The 21,092-nt window shown below is 38.9% G+C and overlaps 1 protein-coding gene across 4 annotated transcripts in view; it reads right to left on the bottom strand.

Annotated features, from left to right (window-relative positions):
- Positions 1 to 21,092, bottom strand: part of LOC118339540 (poly(rC)-binding protein 3) — a 61,136-nt gene that overhangs the window by 11,204 nt on the left and 28,840 nt on the right. For all 4 annotated transcript variants that reach the window (XM_035677233.1, XM_035677231.1, XM_035677232.1 and 1 more), the window contains exons 6-11: positions 5,973 to 6,137; positions 2,696 to 2,719; positions 2,554 to 2,586; positions 2,196 to 2,312; positions 1,459 to 1,590; positions 104 to 232 (exon numbers count right to left, since the gene is read on the bottom strand). In XM_035677233.1, coding sequence (XP_035533126.1) covers positions 104 to 232; positions 1,459 to 1,590; positions 2,196 to 2,312; positions 2,554 to 2,586; positions 2,696 to 2,719; positions 5,973 to 6,047 — 510 coding nt within the window. In that variant the 5' untranslated portion in view covers positions 6,048 to 6,137. The remainder of the gene's footprint in view (positions 1 to 103; positions 233 to 1,458; positions 1,591 to 2,195; positions 2,313 to 2,553; positions 2,587 to 2,695; positions 2,720 to 5,972; positions 6,138 to 21,092) is intronic.

Raw genomic sequence — 21,092 nt, forward strand, 5'->3', positions numbered from 1 at the left:
ACTATTTAACACTGGCTATCATAAATTCTGTAAGAGTACATAACTTGATTCTTAATGGAATTAGCACTTCAAAGCTGTTTTGTTAAATCTCGATATACTCTACCTCCAGCATGACCACACAGATCTGTTTGACACACTGGATGATGGCTTCTGGGGTCCCAGAGATTGTCACTGCACGTTCTGTGGAGTTCGGCAGCATATCCCCTGCCACCTGAACCTGGGCCCCTGTGGACTGGAGTAGAGTAAGGCACTTTGAGGGACTTGACAATGTTGACAAGATTTAGTTGTAAGTCACACAGGCTGTCCAGCACTAGTTTATTCATGCACTCACTTCTGTAGGGCAGCACACTAAAACATTTTAATTTACTTGTTCCGCTAATCATCCCCTATCAACCAACCTCACTTGCTGCAGGCCGTAAAAGTGGCTTTTTTTAAATATGAAAATGCACCCAGATAAATAAGATGTGGTTTCTTCTTTGATGTAACTCTGCCATGCTCCAGCTGTGACATGTGTCTTGCTGCCTATGAAGGTCCATCTGAGAGTACGAAATGCTGCCTAATATGAGTAGACTCTGCTTTTGGCTCAGCCAGTGAATTTCTCAACTACTGCTACTAGATGGATTGTCATGAACTCTGGTTCATGTTGCCTAGAGGATGAACCCTAATAATTAGCTGCACTGGCCTCTGTATATTGAAAGGTAGAAATGCCTATGTTGTAGTATTGTACTATAGTGCATTAGTGCACCGGGTGTGGAAAAAACATGTTGTCACCACTAGTTTGCAAAGCAGGTAGGATTATCAGACTTATTAGGCGGTTACTTTTTTTAAATTGTTGGTGTGCATGCTGACATTAGCATTTCTCTCAAAGCACAGCTGTGCCTAAGTACACTGACACTGTGGCTGTAGACTCAGTCTTGATTATAGACTATACATAGGGCTATTATAATTTCTCTTGTAATCCAATTTCCCCCTGGGGATCAATAAAGTATGTCTGCTTCTAATTCTCTAGTGAGTATTGTTGGTAAGTCTTTCCTGATTGGGTAAACAAGCATACAAGCAGAAAGTTCAATGTGCTGCCCTCAAGAGTTGAATGAAAAGGCCTGTTGTAAACTGGAGAGCAATGTGGTTGTCACTGTAGCTACACGGTCAAAAATCAGTGCTGAAAGTTACAGTTATTACATTATTATGTTCCTACATTCTGCATAATCAAATGAAAGGAAACATGAGGGGAAATTAGGAAAATGCAACAATTTAATCAAACATTGAATCAATTTTCATACTATTAAAGTATCTATGGAGAATGTAAACTAATGACTTAATGTAAAAAAGAAAGATGAAACAATTTGGCTACATTCTCTGTTTGTCTTGTATAACAAAAAATAGCAAAAGGCTTGATTCTTATATCTGTATAGCAATTTTTAGGTTTAGGTTATGTATAAAAACTTTTTCATATCATACCTCTCTCATTTCTTTTATTTTGGAGCCTCCCTTTCCTATGAGGGAGCCACACTGGCTGGCTGGTACAACAAGCCTTAAGGTGACTGGGGGCTTGCTGGTGGCTGGGCTGTTGCTCATGGAATTGATTATGTCCTAGATAACAAGAACATATATTTCATTTTGCAGTGATAATATTTTCTCAATGCACCTCCAAAAATATTCATGACGTCAACTTTTCTGGCTAATTACTATCCATATAAATCAATTTACAATCTTAAGTCAGTCCAAATGACCTTTCTTTAATATATTTTCTGCTTGGTAAATGAGCACTGCTCTTTGTCCTCACTGAGGACACAGCAGTGGGTCCCCTCTTGCAAGTTCCAGTCACGGTGTTTGAATATGTCAATTAGATGACATCAAAGACAGGGTCAGAGGAAAATAAACTTCATAAAATTCACCTATGTGCCTTATATACATCTACTGTATGTGCAGAATTACTCGTAAAATCTGTGCATGTGTAAAATGGAAACATGATACAAAATAAGTACCCGGGCATTCAGACAAATAGTTAGAAATAAAATTAGACACTAATCTAAAATGACACTAATAAACCCCAGGCAGGTACTTTGTGTGTACATAAAGACGGCAAAATAACTCGAACTCCCATTGGACTTTATCAGTGCATGTGTCCAGCGAGCTGTGGAAATTTTACCTTGAATAGCAATTCTGCTGCTACCCACCACATGATCTTATCATACCTCCTCGAATTTGTAGGCAATCATAGCAAAAGCCTTGAAGATAGTGTCTGTTGGTCCAGTGATAGTGACAATCCTCTCTGGACAGTTGCCTTCAGAAATATTGATTCGTGCTCCGCTCTGGAAAAACAATTCGTACATATTGTCAATGGAGTCAATAAAGCTCATGTGAGACCTTAATCCAGAACTAGATCTCTACCAAATTGGAATAATCTATTCACCACTATTAAACTGAACACATGAGTTTGTCATTTATTTCAAGCTTTTAGTAAATCTCCAAAGTTGTGATTTGGCTGGGAGAAATGTACAGATTTTTATTATTTTAATATTTAAATAGTGCTCTTTTGAGACTGAAACCCACCTCTTCTCGCATCTTTTTTACTGTTTCCCCTTTCTGTAAAAAAGTAGAACTGTAATGAAAATACTAAAAAGAATTCAAAGTATGGTTTGATTCTATATTTTTTCCATGAGTACAAGTGTGTGATTTAATAAAAATAACATACCTTTCCAATTATACTTCCAACCTCCTGCAATAAAAAACAAAAAAGAGAAAACATTTTTTTTTTTTAGTTTTTAAGCATTAAAGAATCTTCTGGGTAAAAGTACAGTACCAAGAACACTTGCTGTTGCTTTCCCTGGACCACGTGCAAACAGGGGCATTCAGAGGTTGCACAGCTGCATGGTGTTGTTGGGGGCCACACTTTCCATATGCAAGCAATCACTCTTCATGAGTCTGGTGTGGCTCAGTGGGGAAAGGGCAGAGAGGCAGTGCTGGCTGCGAGCGTCAACACTCCCTGAACTCTCCTCAGTGACTGCGAGGGTTACATCCACTGTGACGTTTCAGCTGCAGGCCAGTTGTTGTGCAGTGCCAAGTTCTTTCCTAAGAATTCATTTATATATATCAAGCACTATGTTAAGTCACACAGTAGAAAAAAAAACTTTGTTTTTACCCTCAAATATTCCTTCAGGAATTTGTTCTTCATTCAAGTATTTTCTTTCTTTTCACTCAAACTTTTACTTCACTACAGTCTGAGGATATAATTGACTCTTTTACTCCTTTGTTACTTGCTACAAAATATCCTTTTCTGTACTATATGTTCCTGCCGTCTCACACTTTTTTATCCATTTAAACTGTCTTGATTTATTTTATTGTATTGTGGCCAGTGACTGTAAGTTCATCATTCACAAATGTTATTTCTTTCAATGTGTGGTGGGGAATGCTCCCCTAGTGCAGGTTAATATAGTATGCGTAGTGTCAGTGAATGCAGCCCCATGTCTGACTCCTTCCCTAACCAAATCCCTGATCAGGGCCAGATTATATAAGGCACCTGCTTGCCTGTGCCCATCTCTGCTTTTGTTGGTAGTGTTTGGTGTACAGGTATGTAACTGAAGTGAGCCATTCTGTTATTTAACATTTACAAGTCAGCCTTTTTTATACTGCAAACCGAGCTGACTGCTTCTGTTTTAGCTTTGATCTGATATGTTGGTCCTGTGTTTTGGTGCCCCATACTAGAGGTAGTAGGATGGGTCATTAGACCAAAATATACCTCTCCATTTCTCTGTTCAGCTGTTTTGCTTCTTATTGTACCACTCCTGTGGTGAGGTTCCCGCTCTTTATGTATGTGAGTAAAAGTACTGAGATGATTAACGGTAGCTCCTCTACACTCCTCAGTGTAATATGTCTCTACACAAGTGGCTTCAGTTCAGTTTTGCATAAATTCACTCATGGTTTTAGATGTTGTATTAAGGCCTTTTTAGAATAAGGTAATAAAGTGCTTTTTTCTATTCCCCTTGCAGATTTAAGTAATTTTAATTTGGCTATTAATCTCTCCTGAAGCTCCAGTCCCTGCCTAGTTTGATTATTTCAGTGAAACATCACTGTGTCTTCATTAATCCTCCAAACAATGTTTAAGGTCCTTGAGAAAGTATTTCCTGGGGTACATTTCCCCATGTGGTGTCGGCCTTTTCCCTGTTCTCACCTTATTGCCCTCGCCACTCCTGCTTTCAGCAACTTTCAAGTTATTCCAGCTTTTAAACAAGGAGGCATCACTAACATGCCTCCAATTAGGCTAACACTTTGTTACAATAAATCTAATCAGAGACTTTTTACAGTTACGTAATGCTTGAAATGCTTTGAGAAACTCTCACCCATATCTGAGAAAACCTGAGGATTAACACCGCTACCAGTTCCGCTCAGAGGGGGTATCCAGGACTCTACATACGTCACCTTCAGGGGCACATGTGTCTGCCACAAAGTCTTTCAGATGTCCTGGACAAAAGCGCCAACAAAACTGTGGAGGAGTGGGAGTGTCCTAGGCACTGTACCAGCACCTAAAAAGACCATGTAGACCTCTTTGTTGCGGGCAACAGAGCCAGAGCTGGGCTGCCAAAGTCCCCCAATGCAGTCAAACATCTTCTGGTAGGCTCTGGGGCCTGACTGGGCCTCTTATTGCAGGGTTATTCAAACTATCACCGGGTCACTGGTGTCTGGAGCTCCTGCATGAGCAGCCATGCAGTAGGTGAGTTTTGGGGCTGCAGACAGCTTGGCACAGTGACCAAGGGGAACATTTTGGCTAGTCTTTGTGCTGCACACCCCGACAACATGGCCAGGTATTTGTAGTGTGAGTGGGACTTAGAGACTCAGACAGAACTATTGTTATAAAACCTTATTTCTATTATACTCCATAGAAAAAAACTTTAAAAAACTGAAGCCAGTTGCTTGTAGCTATTATCACAAAATTGTGGACCACAGTTTTAGCACCTTACTGCAGTATTGACTTGTGAGCAAAGGCCACATTAACCAAGCATGAATGACCTTTCCAAAGTGGCAAACACGTACACATCATTTCTGACCACCTCTTAAAGAGTAGAAGGAGAGGGGAGGGAGTACACGCTGCACATAAGTGCCTGGGAAAAATCCCATGTTGTTGCCCACTTATGGGTTATGCACTGTGCCCTGGGAAAATGAAAACACCACGGGCTGACAAGTACCAACTGAGCAGAGTCGGCAGAAGCCTGTCACTCTTTAAGTCTGGAAGTGGAGTTTTAACTTGTTAGGGCTGATCCACCATCCAGGCTCCAGAGGCTTGGTCTGGGCTAAAACTAGTGCAGAGAGCTTGACAATGTCACTGGAAGACAAATGACAGCCACCAAGATCTTTTTATGCAAAGAAACAGCAACCAGTGGAAGAGCCATGAGTCAAGTCTCTGTATCAATTCCGTCATACTGTATAAGGGCATAAGGAGATGCAAACTATAGTGAGGACTAGCAGAGTAAAAGGCCAGAGCTCAGCGCCTTCATCCTTAGCAGTAAAGGTCATGTTTTACTCTCATAATAATGTTTTAAAGATCTGTCAGTAAAACCAATTTTCTGGCCTGTAGTTGCGGAAAAAAAAACAGAACTAGTCTCAAACTTCAAAAACTGTTGGATCCATATACTTTCCATAATGCAAGCAATAGCATTAAACCCTCCGTATGTGGTAAATGTCTTTCAAGCTTCATACCCTCTGCTCGTAACATAGGCTCTCTGTGAATATCAGTTGGTCCACGTCCAAGCAGAGGCCAATAAATTCATCAAGGCTGTGATCCTTGATTTGACAAAGCTCCTCCAGAGCCCGAGAAGACAACTGTAGGTGGAGTGACCCTTTAAGAACTGAACTGGACTGTGGACTGCGTAAGAACTGGATCAGAGACTTGTACAAGGATGCTTCAGTGAAGAAACAAACCCCCCATGTGTTTTACTTTTTACCACAACTAGGTATGACACTCTGTGCCTGCTTACTTTTCCATGCATGAGGAGGCGGATGGTAAGGGTAACATTGAGGCCACCCTCTGACTGGACTTTGGTGGGCTCCATGCTGGGAGGAAGTGAGACCAAAGCACCGTCCTGGAATGGGATTTCCTCAGAAGGGGAAGGAGTGGGGTGGTATTCCAGCCAGCCAGTCACCTGTAAATACAACACACACAACAAAAACACATGTTAATAATATTTTACTGTAAATGTCCACATATTTAAACAGACATAAAGTTGTGTTTTGTCCGATTATGTCATAACATCTAATGCTGGAGTTGTTATCCAGACAAAAATGCGGGCTAAAAATAAAACACTGCAGACACAGCACAGCCAAGCATCACATTTATGAGGTCCCCACACAATATTTGCAGCATGAATGATACATAATGGTGAAGAGAAGATTCAGAGATAATTAGGTATAATTAGATTCACTCCCCCCAGGTCTATTTGTAGTCTCAAAATTTGTCTTCTTTCTTTTTTCTTTCTATAATTTCTTTTTAAAGCTTGTTTTGTTTCAAATTGGACACCACAGTTCCCATCAAATTCTCCCAGCAATTCTGCTAACGTTTTACATGGTAAGTGTAAGAATACATTAGGGACATTCAGTGGTTTACAATAATACTACTGGCTTAAACACAAAGGACAGCATTAAAACACAGAGGAATGTGCCTGAGAATATACTAAATGATGATAATGAATGCATCGACTAAACTCCTGAAAATTAAAATCTCTGTGTAATGATGTTCACTTGATGGTGCTGTTCGATGACTTGAAGAATCCTTAGTGCAAAGTTTTCAATGGTAAAATGATCTTTTCTGTGAGTCAGACATTAAAGTTTTCATCCAGTGCCCTCATTACAGTTACTCAATTACTTTGCTCCCCTTTGCCTTTGCTACTAAGGCAAAGGCAAACAGGACAGTCGGTATGCAGGATGATCATGGTGTCCAAAAAGTGGAAGTGGAAGTTTTTTTGAAAAAGTTGCAAGAAATTACCCATTGTTCTGTTCATTGTAATGAATTTGTACCTTGTCAAGTCTACAACATGTATATTACAGACAAATAATTTAAAACATTCAGTTTAGTTGTTTGATAAGTGACAAGTTTAGACTGACTGTAGTGCTCACAATTCATTATAAAAAAACACATAATACACTGCATGTCAAAATATATTTAGCCAATAACACACATTTTTTGAGGTGATCGTATTCATACTAGATGTTTTGACTTTAATGACAGCAGTTCTTTTCTTTTCTTAGAACAGATATATCAAGTCGCATATAGTTAAATGTAAATTTCTTAAGATATATATTTAGTTAAAGTAGCTCCTGTGCCATGTCTCTTGCCCTGTATGTTTTCTTGCTGAGGTTTCTTACTGACAATACACAGTCTCTTGTGTATTTGTTGAGTTTTATGTAAATCTAGGAATGGGGTTTGCAAATTATCATAGGCTGTAAATGCTGTTCTGTGTGGCATTTGTTTATGCTCCATTCTTGTCCCCATACAAATAAACAATAAATAAAAATGTGAAATAGAAACAGAATTTGCTCTTTTTCAACATCCCCAGTGGCTTGAACTGCTCCCTTTGTTTTACAAATGTTGCTCTCTAACCATTTGACTTTAGTCATTTCACAAAGACAACATGATCAAAATGTTAATTGCAAGTCCTCAACTAATGTCCTCACCCACACTATTGACTTTCTGCTGTTATCATTACCTGCACAAGTTAATCATTTAATTTTCCAAAGTTATCAAAAAGCCCCAGAGAGTTCTCATCAACCTCATACTCTCTAGACTAAAGCTGGGCTGTTCTGATATTTTCACTGGCTTGTTTGGCTACAGATTCACGTCCACAAGCAAATCCTTATTTTCTGCCAGACACAACCTTAGGCTATTGTTGTTTTTTGTGCTCATACAAAACAAACGCTCACCCACTCTGTATCTCCAAATAAAGACTTCAGGCAATGTTAGCACTTATGAATATTTTATCTTTCAATGGGACTGTTTGGCAATTGGGAAAATACATTTAATGAAACTAAAACTGTCGCAATTTATGAAAAAAAAGGAGATTTAGCATTTCTTGTAAAACAGCGCCTCGCTGGGTTGGTGGTAAAAAGGGGTATTGCACCAGACGGTGACTGAAATCACTCCACTGACTTAGTTTACGTGTATAATATAGCTTTACCTACAGATAAGCGAGGTGTGTATTTGATACAAAGGGCGGCATTCGCTCGGGGGGTTGAGCGTCCACCAATCAGAAGGTTGGCGGTTCGATCCCCGGCTCCTCCCGCTGAATGTAAGTGTCCTTGAGCAACATACTGAGCCCCAAATAGCTCCTGATTATGTGCCGTGTGTGTGTGTGTGTCTGATGAGCAGTTGGCCCCTTGCATGCAGCGTCTGCCATCAGTGTATGAGTGTGTGGAGGTGAATTTGAAAGGTAGTGTAAAGCTCTTTGAGTGATTGGAAGACTAGAACGGCGCAGTCCATTTACCATTTCATTTACATATCATTAAAACTCCTATTTTAATGTGAAGGTAGGATTTAAATGTTATGTGAATTAATATATCACGGTTGTGTTTTACTATGCCCATGCATCTCTGTTTGTAAAATAACACCAGGAGTTTCAGTGGCAGAATATAAATAATTAAATTTAAAGTACTGTACCGAAGTTTACTACTTTACCTCTTTCTTTTTCTCATGCTACTTTCTACTTCTAATCCATTACATTTTGGGGTAAATTTACTCCACTACATTTATCTGACGTCTTTTATAAAGTGTGAGGTTTTGTCATAAATTCACCGTTCTAATAGTATATACAAGTTTTGCTGAAACATTAGTCCATGAATCAGTCAATTGACAGAAAATTAATTGCCTAATTATTATCATTTTTTGTTCATGTAAAATCAGTTTTACATTTTAATTTAACAATTTAACATTTGTTATTCATTTTTTTTATTATTCTCAACGTTTGGATGGACAAAACAAGCATTTGGAAGGCGTCCCTTTGCTTAATAGTGACAGCATTTCTGTCTGTTTTCATCATTTTTACAAACCAATCGATTGGAAGCAGTAAAGTAAAGGATCCTCTCCAAAACACTTCTTCCACTGCAGTTTTTTAGGCTTTCTCACAGATTTTGCAACAGAAGGTCATCGCTAAAATTAGCATTTTGTTTTGTTTAAAGGTAAATTTCATACAGAAGAATTGGTTCTAGTCAAACCTCTGTGGTTTGAATAGGCCAGAACTTCATTTAGCCTATGAAACACATCAGCATGTACAGCTGTGCCACTGTTCCTTGTTTTAGCTTTACATGTGTTACAATTTTAATCCCATATGTGTCCAGAGAATATTGACCGCTTACATAAATTATATTTGGCTCCTCTGTACCAAAACAAGGTCTTATGATCTCCTGCGATGCCTTGAGTATTTGTGTGACTTTCTTAGCACGGTCACAATCTCAATACAAATATGTGAAGATTGAAGTCGGTGAGATGAAAAATGAATGTAATATCAATCCTTTCATCCCTACTATGGATGTCCTTTTCTGATTCTTGCAAATTTGAAAGACAAAGTGACTGAAATCATTTGGCAGGAGGTATAGACAGTGTTACAAACCTGCTGCTAATTTCACATTCTATTCAAATTACTTTGGTTACTAAAAAATGATAGATGTGGTGTGGAAACAAATTGCCCATAAACAACACTGCCAACTTGGAGCTTGGAGCATGTTGTGTTAGACTTCATGCTTTTTGCACATCCTGGTGCTGTTGTTTTTTCAAACCACCTGGCAACACCTAGAGAGCAGTGGAAAAAAAACCTGTTAATGTGCTGTCCTGCAAAGATTGACATAAAAAAACAACTATTCGACTCGCTTTGTTAGAAGGTGGCAGACAGCAGGATATGTGGAGCAACTGAAGGTGCTAACAAGCTCATGAGTCAGGTAGCCATCTAGACTCTGTCCACGGGTCTGTCCACGTGTCTGTCCACGGGTCTGCTCACTTCAGTAAATATCTAAAGAGAAAAACTGCTCAAATATTAATGTTGGTCTTCTTGTTGGAAACAATGGTGTTCACCTTGGATTGTAACGCAGGGGAGGCTGGCATCATAGCCTGTGTGTTGAATATTGTTTACTAAAACTGAATCTTAATCTTCATTTAAGACACAATCTGCTTCTTGCTGCTGATGAGCCGAACCAATATCATTTTTGAATTGTTTTTTAAATTTGTGCATGTTTTCCTTGTTTGAAAGATGTGCCCTTACTACTGTGTTTCAAGGGGATAGCATTTTCAGTCATTTTTACTTTTGGAGCAATGTGTAAAACCTATTTCAGATCTAAGTGCCGTATATATAAACCAAAGGGGAATGATATTGGAAGACTCATGTATCTCATAAAGCATAAAGAAATAGTGTGGCATTTTGTGAAAGGAGTGAGCAATTACACACTGACTGTCTCTGGTTGCCTGGCACATACTCCCACTAAACTAGTCATTTTTACATGCTTTTTGTGTAGGTTAAAATAAACGAGATATAACACATTAAATATTGAGCTTAACAAGTGCCGGTAGTTGCATTTTTTTACCTTTGGACAGAGCCAGACTAGCTGTTTCCCTCTGTTTTCAGTCTTTGTGCTGAGCTAATCTAACCTGGCTGTCCCTTTCTTATTGTATATTAAATGCGCAGATAAGAGTGGTATCATTTTTATCTTTTTCTAACTCTCAGTGAATCATTCTATTTTAATTAAGCAGCCACTATGTCAGAGAGTTATAGCAGAGAAACCACGGCTACTCGAATGAATCTAGCTAACACTCAGATATGGCATGTTAAGTAGTTCTAGTGCTTGTGCGTTGAGGCATTGGCATTCCAATTGTAATTAAATTCTTTCTTCTCGATATAATTTGCTGCAGTTGCTTCAGCAAAATAACACATAATTGTAGCTATTTATTGTAGCAGGTGTTTCTGTCTTTGACAGCTGATGCTTTAAACCATCCACACGTCAGGGCAACAATGATTTTCTGTTCTATGTAATTTAGTCTTGCTTCGTTTCTTTAACCATAGATGTAAACAATGATGATTCACGGAACGTGTGCAACCAAATAAATCCCATTGTGGAGTGTTTAAAGGGTAGCTGTAGGAGCAGAGGATCAAATTATGTTTGCTGTTTGGAAGAAGCTCATTGATGTCGTTATGTTACACATAATCACTTTCTTTCTTTCATTTGGAGTATTTCATGATTTCTTTGTCTTTTTTGTTGCTATATTTATATGTAGATTTGACCCTTAAATTTTGATCCCAAATCATCTTTAATGACTACCTGTGATTATCTTTGAAAAGGTGCTCACAGGTCACAGAGTATTGAATCTCCTATTTATCATTAACAGTTTCTGAGGACAACCAGTGCTTAAGGGATGTATTTTTCCTTTTGAAATACAGTGAAAGCACAGGAGCAACATAAAGCTTAATCATTGATGTCTGGCAGGAATAGCAGAGCTTCCCATAAGTGCTGGCTGCCGGCCAAACAGCCGACTACTCATTTAAGTCCAGCCACTTTATTCAGTTTTCATTCTAATAAAATACATTTAATTAATACGTTGCAATTTGCTGTGCACGTATATTTTTCGACCACCACTCTCCACTTCAAAACAATGCAAGCATGATGACAAAAAAACATGCTTATCTCTATGTTTCAGTCCCGCCCCCACTTGCTCTATATGATAGTCTGTGTGTGTGCGCTGAGAGGTTGTGAGTGGACAGTCATATTCAGTGTTTATTTTTTAATATTAGTAAAATAATTGATGACAAAACACACCCATTGCATTGATTGCACAGACAGTGGACATCATTCGGAAAAACTGGTGGCAGCAACTTGACGACTGCGCAGTAAGCACTGCATTTTCCATAGACGTCACAGCAGAGCCATCTCTAAGACGCACACAAACACACTAAATCAGGCAGTGTTGTCAAAGTAACAGGCCTGTGTCAAATTAGATAAATGGAGGCTGTAACTCAGCCTCACACTGTAGTTTTACAGTTTAAAATATGCTAGAACGCAAACCACAATACATTACCCATCATTGTGGCATATCTTAACACAACTTCAATCATACAAAATACATAAATAAATAAATAAATAAATAAATCAGTCAATACATAAAATGCTCCTTTACAATAATTCACTGCATGTTTACAAAATCATTAAAATATTAATAGTTTAGATCGGTGTATATGATTTAAATAGTGACATTAGGATGTGCCCAAATGACAAAAGAGCCACAGGATTAGTGTTGTCTAACTGAATCAGCTGCATACATTGATGACTGATGATGACTTGCCTGTTGATAGACAGGAAGTTGTTTATGTTCAGTTTTTGGTTGGTTAAAAAAAAATCCCCTCACTGTAAGAAATGTCAGACTCTGTGAATACACATTTGCAGTCTGCAAAAGGCACAACTGCATCATAATATGTGCACCATCAAACACACAATAGATTGTAATGGATCGTATTGTCTCCATAAAGCCCAATCTGTTTCTGATCACTAAACTAAAAAACTTCCCTTTGCGCTCCGTTAAGACTCTGCACATTAAAACGATGTACATGATCGTACATATAAAAGGAGCATTACCGCTGTCAGTTACTAATGCACCATCACAGACGTTTAGACAAAAAGTATCCATTATAAATTAAACCCCGCCATCTTATCCTTTTTTTTAATTATTATTCTTTTGGCCATTTCACTTTATTTAGATAGTGACATTAGAGAATGACAGGCAAGGCGGGAGAGAGAGGGGAGGACATGCAGCACAGGGCCTGGGGCCAGATTTGAGTCTGGCTTGTAAGGACATTGATATGTATGCAGTATGCACTTTCCCCGATGAGCTACTGGGTGGCTCAAAACCCTCCATCTTATCATGCAGTTTTGATCATATTGGACAATATTTTCCGATTTCAGGACAAAGTGCAGCTTAATATCTCCTACTCATAAAGCAGAAGCAGATGAGCAGTTCTAATAGTTTGCCTTGCAGAGGTTAATTTTGGCAGAAAATGAAACCAGTACATGGCTTTCTGCCTCCTAAATCTGCCACCGTCTGCCTTTCTAAATATATCCACGGACCAATTAAAGTGCGTTTTGCTTGCCAGGAACATGTTTAAGTTGATTGACCAAGAAGTGTCATCCTTCTGTTTAGGTTAAACATCACCTGCTAGCCACTATAGCCTATTAGCACCTTCCGTCTGTAGCAGAGCACTTTCTAATATGTCAAAATGGTCTCTCAGCCCTGATGCATTTGGGAAAATGAGTTGTAGTAGAGTGGAAAGGGAAGGTAGAATATATATTCGCAGATACACATGCTGAGTCGCCTTTTGTTGCAGCGCGTCAGTCTGCAAGCAGCAATTGTGACAGACCCATTTGCCCCAAAAGCGGGCTGTAAACCTGTCATCTCCAATCAGCTGGGCCTGGTTGAGAGCTCAGCCCAAATTACAATCACAATCTGACGGCCCCTTGCATTGTTTCTCTGCCATCTAGCATTAGCTTGAAGGGCTAACTTAGTTCATTGGTGCGTGTCTGCTAATAAACCGTGCTAGCCGACAGTTTCCCCTTTCTCATCAAAAAATACAAAGACGATGCTTTTTTTTTTTTTTAGTGCTGTCTGTAATCACTAATGGAGAACATAAATCTATCAGTACTGATTCATAAGATGATGTTGACACAGCTAACAGTAAACTGTCTTCCCTGTTTCCATATAAATAGAAGTGCTTCAGTTTTTTCAGTTGCATCATGAACTGAAATCTGTGCCCCAGACAATATGAGCCTACAGTTCAAAGTGAATCTGCCACTCTGCAGCACCTGAAAACTCATAACTGCCTGTATAATACAAGTCATTTATTTTTGTGTTTACTGTGAGGATTTCATAAGACATTAGTTTAAGCCATAACCCTGTACTAACTAAGGTAGTATCGATTTTGAATCTATTTAATAATTAATCCATAGTTCAAAATAAGACATGACAAAAACTAACAGTGACAACACACCATCGGATCGGCTCTAATCCAATCAGGGCGATTTACTGGAAAAGTTTATTTTTGTTATCGGCTCTGATTATTTTTTTTTCACCCCCAGATGTCACACTGCATCTACGACAAATAGTCGGCAAGCAGAAGGGCCCTGGATTACGATATGTACTATGACAATCACAACATTTAACCCAAAAAAAATTCACAACTCATCTGTGACAATTTATAATCATTCAGAAAGTATTTACCTTTATGCAGCTTCTAACAGTTGACCACCACTTCAGCTGTTTACAAAAGATTAGCAAAATGGAATTGAAATAAAATATCCCTATCACTAAGACGCAATGAAATCCTGGCAAAATCATTGGCCAAGACATGGAGTCATGTGGGCGATGCATCACGACTCATGACGTCACCTTTGGCGTGTAACCCGAAAATACAGCCGGTCTAGCCTTTTCGTCATGCTTTAACCATTGCATGGGCAAGTGTTCTCCTCTACATGGGCAGAAGACATGATGGGTGGCCCACAGTCGGATGCCCCTAGGGTTCTCGGCGAGGGGGGTGTTGGAGGTGGCAAACCAATCGAAATGGGTGCCTGGATATTCTGAGTGACATGTCAGCGAAGCCATCAAACATGGTAGCTTGTTGCTACCGCCGGCTCGCTGCAACATCGGTTTCTGTACTGCCACTCTGATTTTGTGTGTTGTACCTTGCAATGTTTATATGACGAGTAAACATTACCATTACCTACTGTCTATAGTCCTCCATAACCCAATTCCCAATTTCCCTGTTTTGACTTCATTTGCACACATCAAACCCAGCATCATCCCACAATGCTTTGGCTCATCGTGGAGTTGAATGCAGTAACACACAGACATATTTTATTGGTAAAACCATTGAAAACAACAGTCATGCTGCCTTAATCTGGTAACTTTTTCTTGCTAAGTATAAATACAAATGACCATAAAGTTGTGATTATTATGCCGCTGTGTTGCTACAAGCAAACAAAATGAGTACTAATCAACTCTGAAATGAAATGATTCCATTTCTCTGCCTTAGGACTCTGTACCAGACATTCTCCAGCGTGTTTGATTGACCGATAACACATTTGCAATTATTTTCCAGGTCAATACGACACTTGCAAACCTAATTCTTATCTTATTGTAGTCCTTTTATGTTTGTTTTATTAATATCCAGCCTTTCTGATTGCACCTGGTCCTGTCAATGTCCATTGATTTGTCGTGTTGTAACCATCCTAATCGTGACTGTGCATGCAAAATAGTTTTGTGTGTTTGTGATTCAACAGTGAGTCTCCCCCAGGTAGAACCATGAAATGTTTTTACCAAAATCTAATCCATGACTGCAGTACTATAAAGCTTCTACAGTTTACTGCAAGTGCAGCTAAAATCAGATGTAACTCTTTTTTTGTGTGTTGAGCAGCACCCCCCACCCCCTCCACATTTGCCTTTTTCATTGCTGTTACTAGAGATTATTAAGGGCATTGGACATTGCATAAAGTTATAATTAAGCAAAATCAATTGTATTTCCATTCTATTTTCATGATCTCCATAGTAACCGGGCCAGGTGTGGTGCAATAAAGATATGTTTGTTTCCTAAAACATTTAAAATGTAAGCCTGGGGCTGCTCCATATACTAGCTACTTAAGCTAATTTGGCAGAATTTGCAAGTGGAATATTTAGGATTAAATGAATAAATAGTTTAGGTTAGGTTACATTTAATACCATATTTTTATGAGAACAATATACTAGGGAGGTCCAGAAATTCATATGCAAGAGGAAATAAGCACCACAAAAATAGGTTCACACTTGATGAGGACCTATAGTGTCACATCACCCCTTGCTTTTGGAGTAACGTTTTGAAGCCTTGAGTTTGGCATTAGGGCGATGTTAGCCAGCAGCTAATTGAGCTGTGCTCATTGGCTGCGCTTGGTTTTGACTCATCCATAGCAGGAAACAGTGGTATTTTAGATATTTAAGGTATGCCTAAAACATACCCAGCCTCATCTATTGTACTCTAAATTGGACCATAATTTACGAAATGAACTTCATGTAATGGGAGACTTGAAACTATAGTGTTTGAGACCATAAGCTCACTAGGAAACAGTAGTATAAACCAAGTGGGAAGTAGGGTAATTTCCCCATAAGACTCTGCAGTAGTTCTTTGCAGTCTATGGAGCTGCCCCCTGTTGGCCATTAGAAAGAATGCAGGTTTAAGACACTTCCCCGTTGTTCTCGGTCTGAAATGTAAAAATGTCTGATACAGTTGGTCATTGGTGGTTTTGTTTGCATGATTAATTATCTAGAACTTTAAAAAAAAAAGACTACTGGCTGCTGTTGTGTGATAAATTAAACTGCAGCTTCTCTTTTCAAACATTTATGCCCTTGCTCATAGGCTTTTTAAGGAACTTGGCACTGTTAATGCCAGAGCTTGAATAATAGCCTGTTGTAATAGCCTGAATCTCTCTAAGAAATAAATATTAAATAGAGTAGTGACAAAAACAGGTGTATGAAATGATCTTTTACTAAAAAGGCATAGCCATATCAATAGCCAGGCTGTAACTTCTGTTAACCAAGGAAACCACATCTTACTCTAACATTAAAACCGTTACTGATTTAAAATATCTGTATCTATCTGTATTATTTTCACGATGTTTAAAGTATAAAACAGGCTTCAGTATTACTACTATGCTCGAACCAATATAATGAGTGATTCCCACAAAAGACCTCCATGTCTTTCTGCTTCATTTTTCCTATAGTTCTTAATGTGAATTACATGGTCCCCACTCCAATGGCCTCTAAGGTTCAAGCTATTATCTTTCCGTATAGAATTAGTACACTATCCACCTGAACCATGATCTTTTCAGAGTTGCTGAAAAGCTCAAGGGCCGTAATAATCACAGTGCAACGTATGTATGATTTCTTTTCCACTTAAATATAGTCATTTGAACAAGGTATTCTTCTCAAAGCCAGTGCAAAGGCTTGAGTGAAAAGGTAAAGGCAGAGAGGTCACTTTAATCTGAAATGTATCATTTTCTCCTGCACAAAGGATTATTCATGTTGAACTTCAGTTTACTGAAGTGTGGCTGAGAGGCAGAGCTCAATCACAAACAATAGTCCCCACATGGATCAACCACCATATCTGTATCCAAAAAGAAGAAGCATCAAAGCGTATTAAAAACTGAAAAGGAGTTCTTTTATCAGATGTGATATGGCTTTACAATTAAGTGGGACAATTCACTCAACGGACACGGTATTGTTCAGTTGATAACAAATTACCTTCAGGCAGTGAATCTAATTTCATTCACAATGGAACATTATTTCATGACTGCATTTTCAAAGATGAATCGCAGAAATCAAATGGTGAGTTTACAAATAATAGATGATAATAGAAAGAACAAAGACAAACACATTGCACAAGTGTCGAGCTCGAAATAAAATTACTTTCCCCAAGAGCAACATCTCAGCTCAAGTGCCCACAGCACTGTCTGAACTCTCTAATCATATCCCACCTCTACAAGCCATATGCCTATCCTGTATCAAAACATATTGCCAGCAGCTGAGTATCCTTACACGCTAGGCAGACTGATGGAGCTCTTCAGAAAATGTTTTCCATGACCATACTTCTTGTGTAGTTTGGGTATACTGTATATTTTTGACTTTCCTTAATGAAAATGGTTTGAGGGCTTTGAACATCTCACAGCTATGTAAGTGCACTCAAAGCGAAGTTGACCCTAATTGGTAGAGAAATGGCCATTGTTAAAGAGCAATAATACATCAGCCACATCCATAGCTTTTGATTGTTTTGAACATGAACTCATTTTAACTGGTGAAAGCGTCAGCGTCGGCTTGAAATGTGAAGCAGCTAACTGAGTGTTGTGTTGTTTGCGAAGATTCGTCACTGTCAGAGCTTAGCGAATCTGTGTATTTTCGTCAACCTGGGTGTCAGAATTGAGTCGATTGTTGCTGCAACTGAATACTTTTTCACATTTACACACTACAATTTTCACTCGCATATAGAGACATAATATGCTTGCAGCATAGAGCCTGGCTGTGGCAAAGGAGAGCGTGCTGCAATAGAGGCTGGAGTGGACAAACAGTAAAGTTCAGTGAAAAAAGTTGATTGGAATTTGATAAGGTTTGTGTCAGTCGTTACAGATCCATTAAAATATCCAATCCAAACTGGACTGTTATGTGTGGATTGTATACACACCTAAGCAATGAGATGTCTTGATCCTCTGACTTCCTCCTACCAACACATATACGCTCCCACTATCAAAGATTATGAAAGAAGGGCAAAGAGACCATAATTATACCAACGACACACACATTCATAAAACAATATCAGTTGATTATGCTACGGTCCCATACAATCCCTGAGTAAGTGCATTGAACAAGTTAATGACTGGATGTGCCACAATTTCCTCCAGTTAAACAAAGATAAAACAAAAATAATTGTCTTTAGACCAATAAGAACAATTAAGTCAGTGCCCACTTCCAATTGGTTACGTTAAACACCAAATACCAGGCCAGAAATCTTGTTACAACTAACGTCTGTGTCGGATATAGAAAAACCATTTAATGCATTTATCTTTAGTAGGCTTGTTACGACCCGGCTCGTTTTGGAGAGCAGTAACATATAATTGGAATAGGAAATGAGGTGGAATGCGACAACTGGACAGGTTCTGGTTAAAGTCAGGTGTTTAATTAACCAAGGAGAGTGCGCTTGCACAAGGAAATAACAGAAAGAGGCTAAGAGGCTATACAGGTGCAGACAAATAACCAATACACAAAATGAAACAAAAGAGGGTATTGTCCAAAGACAGTTTGCTCTTGGCTCAAAAATACACTAAAGAACAAAAGGAGGTCAGCACCCATAAGCTTACAAAGTACAATGGACAAAAACAAACTAGCAGTTATTCTGCAGTTTAGAGGTGTCAACCAAAAGTGTCCAACTCTTGATACTGTATCAAACTAAATGCATCACAAAGGTTCCAAAAGCACTGACTGAAACCCCTCAGACAGGCAACAGCCAGGCAATACTAAATAATACAAACACTCTAAATACTCTATAGACTAACACGATGGTATGCAACCAACAGCAGGCGAATAGATACTTGGATTCAACAATGCGCCCTGAACTGTGGACAGCACAAGCTTGTTTTAATATATATGAGCTTCGGCCAAAGGAGGTACACTTCGCAAAGAACTTCCCTCGGTCGAAATCACATTTGCCACACCAATCACAGAACACCAGGAGAACAGGAGCAGGAGTAGGCGGTTCGCTGCCCAAGGCCAATCCTCGACAGCCGGAAAATCACACAGCTGGATTTATGCATAACCGGCAGAAATCATTCATGAGAAGAGAGCATTACCAATTACATACAGCTAAATGGCAGCCAGCGGCGGCCGTAACAGGCTTCACTACTGTAATGCTGTCTTTACAGGTTTAAAATGACAAAAGGACAGACTGACTGACTGAAAAGGCTGCTGCTGGAGCCCTCACTAAGATCTGCTGCTCTGTCATGGACTGGGATGATGAACTGGGACAGGTCAGCTTACTATCCCCAGGGTCAAAACTAAACGTGCAGAAGAAACATTCAGCTTTTAATGTTGTCACAAAACTCTGTCCTAATTAAATGAGGTCCCATCCTGACACATGCAACAGGATACTGAGCGGTCAGGTCCAGTTTGAGTACGTCCACAGTATTGAGAAGAGATCTAATCAGGCAACGTAAGTGAAAACAGTACGGGGAAAAATTGGGTGTGTTGCTTTAAGATTATTATTTGTAACTTTAATTTGTTACTCAAACCATTAAGCAAACCATTTTAAGTGGCAAATAGCTAATACTGCAGGATGAATATCAAACAATTTACACACACACACACACAACATGCACATCACCATCATCATTATCTCTAAATGTAGACATTAAAGGGCATGCTGAATTATAGCATCTCATTCTGTAGCTTTATGTATTGCACATTACTAAGTGAGCTCTAACAAGAGTAAATATGCAGCCTGTGGCCTGGTATATTACCAGGAAAAATGTATTAATATTTGCTTGAATCTGGTAGATGCTGCTTTCATTTTTTTCTTTTTAATGATACATTGGAGAAAAAAAAATGCTTTTGACAATAGAGCACTGAAAAGTGACAGCCACTGCCTTTTTCGATATCCATTTTAAAGATGGGTTAGCAGCTCCAAATGGCGGCAGTAAGTAAATGTTTGAAACATTTCAAGTTCAAAATCCAGAGCTACCATGTCACATCATGTTTGCCAGTCCGACTGGTCTGTAATCCTTTTATATGAAGTCTTTGCTTTATACTAAAGGAAAGAAGGAAGCAAAAAAGTGTAGTTTTCTCCGGATGCAGTCTTCCCTGGCGTCTGATAAGATGCTTTATTTAAATATTCAGTTCAGTTCATCACTTTGAGCCAATGTAGATATCCCACTACCAGAATTTAATTTTGGGAGTGTTAAGGATGGCATCCTTTTTATTAAAAAATAGTATCAAACTAAATCAAATGTGGCCATTCCATGCAACTGTGAGACTGTGAATAGAAAGGAGGGAAAAAAGGACAATCGGCTTTTAGTTTAATTAAAACAGGCCACGGCTGTTTTATTTAGCTAAAACCAACCCTGTCAGCAGCATACCAGACTGCGGTCAGGCTTTTGCTGGGTCTTGTCCAGTTGCGTACATGATGCAGAGCAACACTAATATAGTATAAAATATATATATTGAACACATTTTTCAGGATAACAGACTCTTATTTAAGTGGTAAAGAAGGAGGAGGAAAGAAATGACTAAAGGGAGGAAGCAATCATAAAGCTTTGGTGTGGACAGTAGTTTAGTTTAAACAAATGAGAAGTTTTTTATTTATTTATCAGTACTGATGACTTATAAAGTCAAGGTTCTGACGTCTCTCCTCATTAGATACTTAGAATTAAGGATAACACACACCAGCGGATGACGTCCGTCAAAACATCCACATCCATTGTTTTCAAAGCCCACACCGGCGGCATCTTGATGCGTGTCAGTCCTCAATGGCATCTGTCAGCTTTCAAGAAAAGCAGCAATTTTATCACAT

This window comes from Morone saxatilis, unplaced genomic scaffold, assembly GCF_004916995.1.
Source record: "Morone saxatilis isolate NCDOM2014 unplaced genomic scaffold, NCSU_SB_2.0 Contig5, whole genome shotgun sequence".
NCBI lineage: Eukaryota > Metazoa > Chordata > Actinopteri > Moronidae > Morone > Morone saxatilis.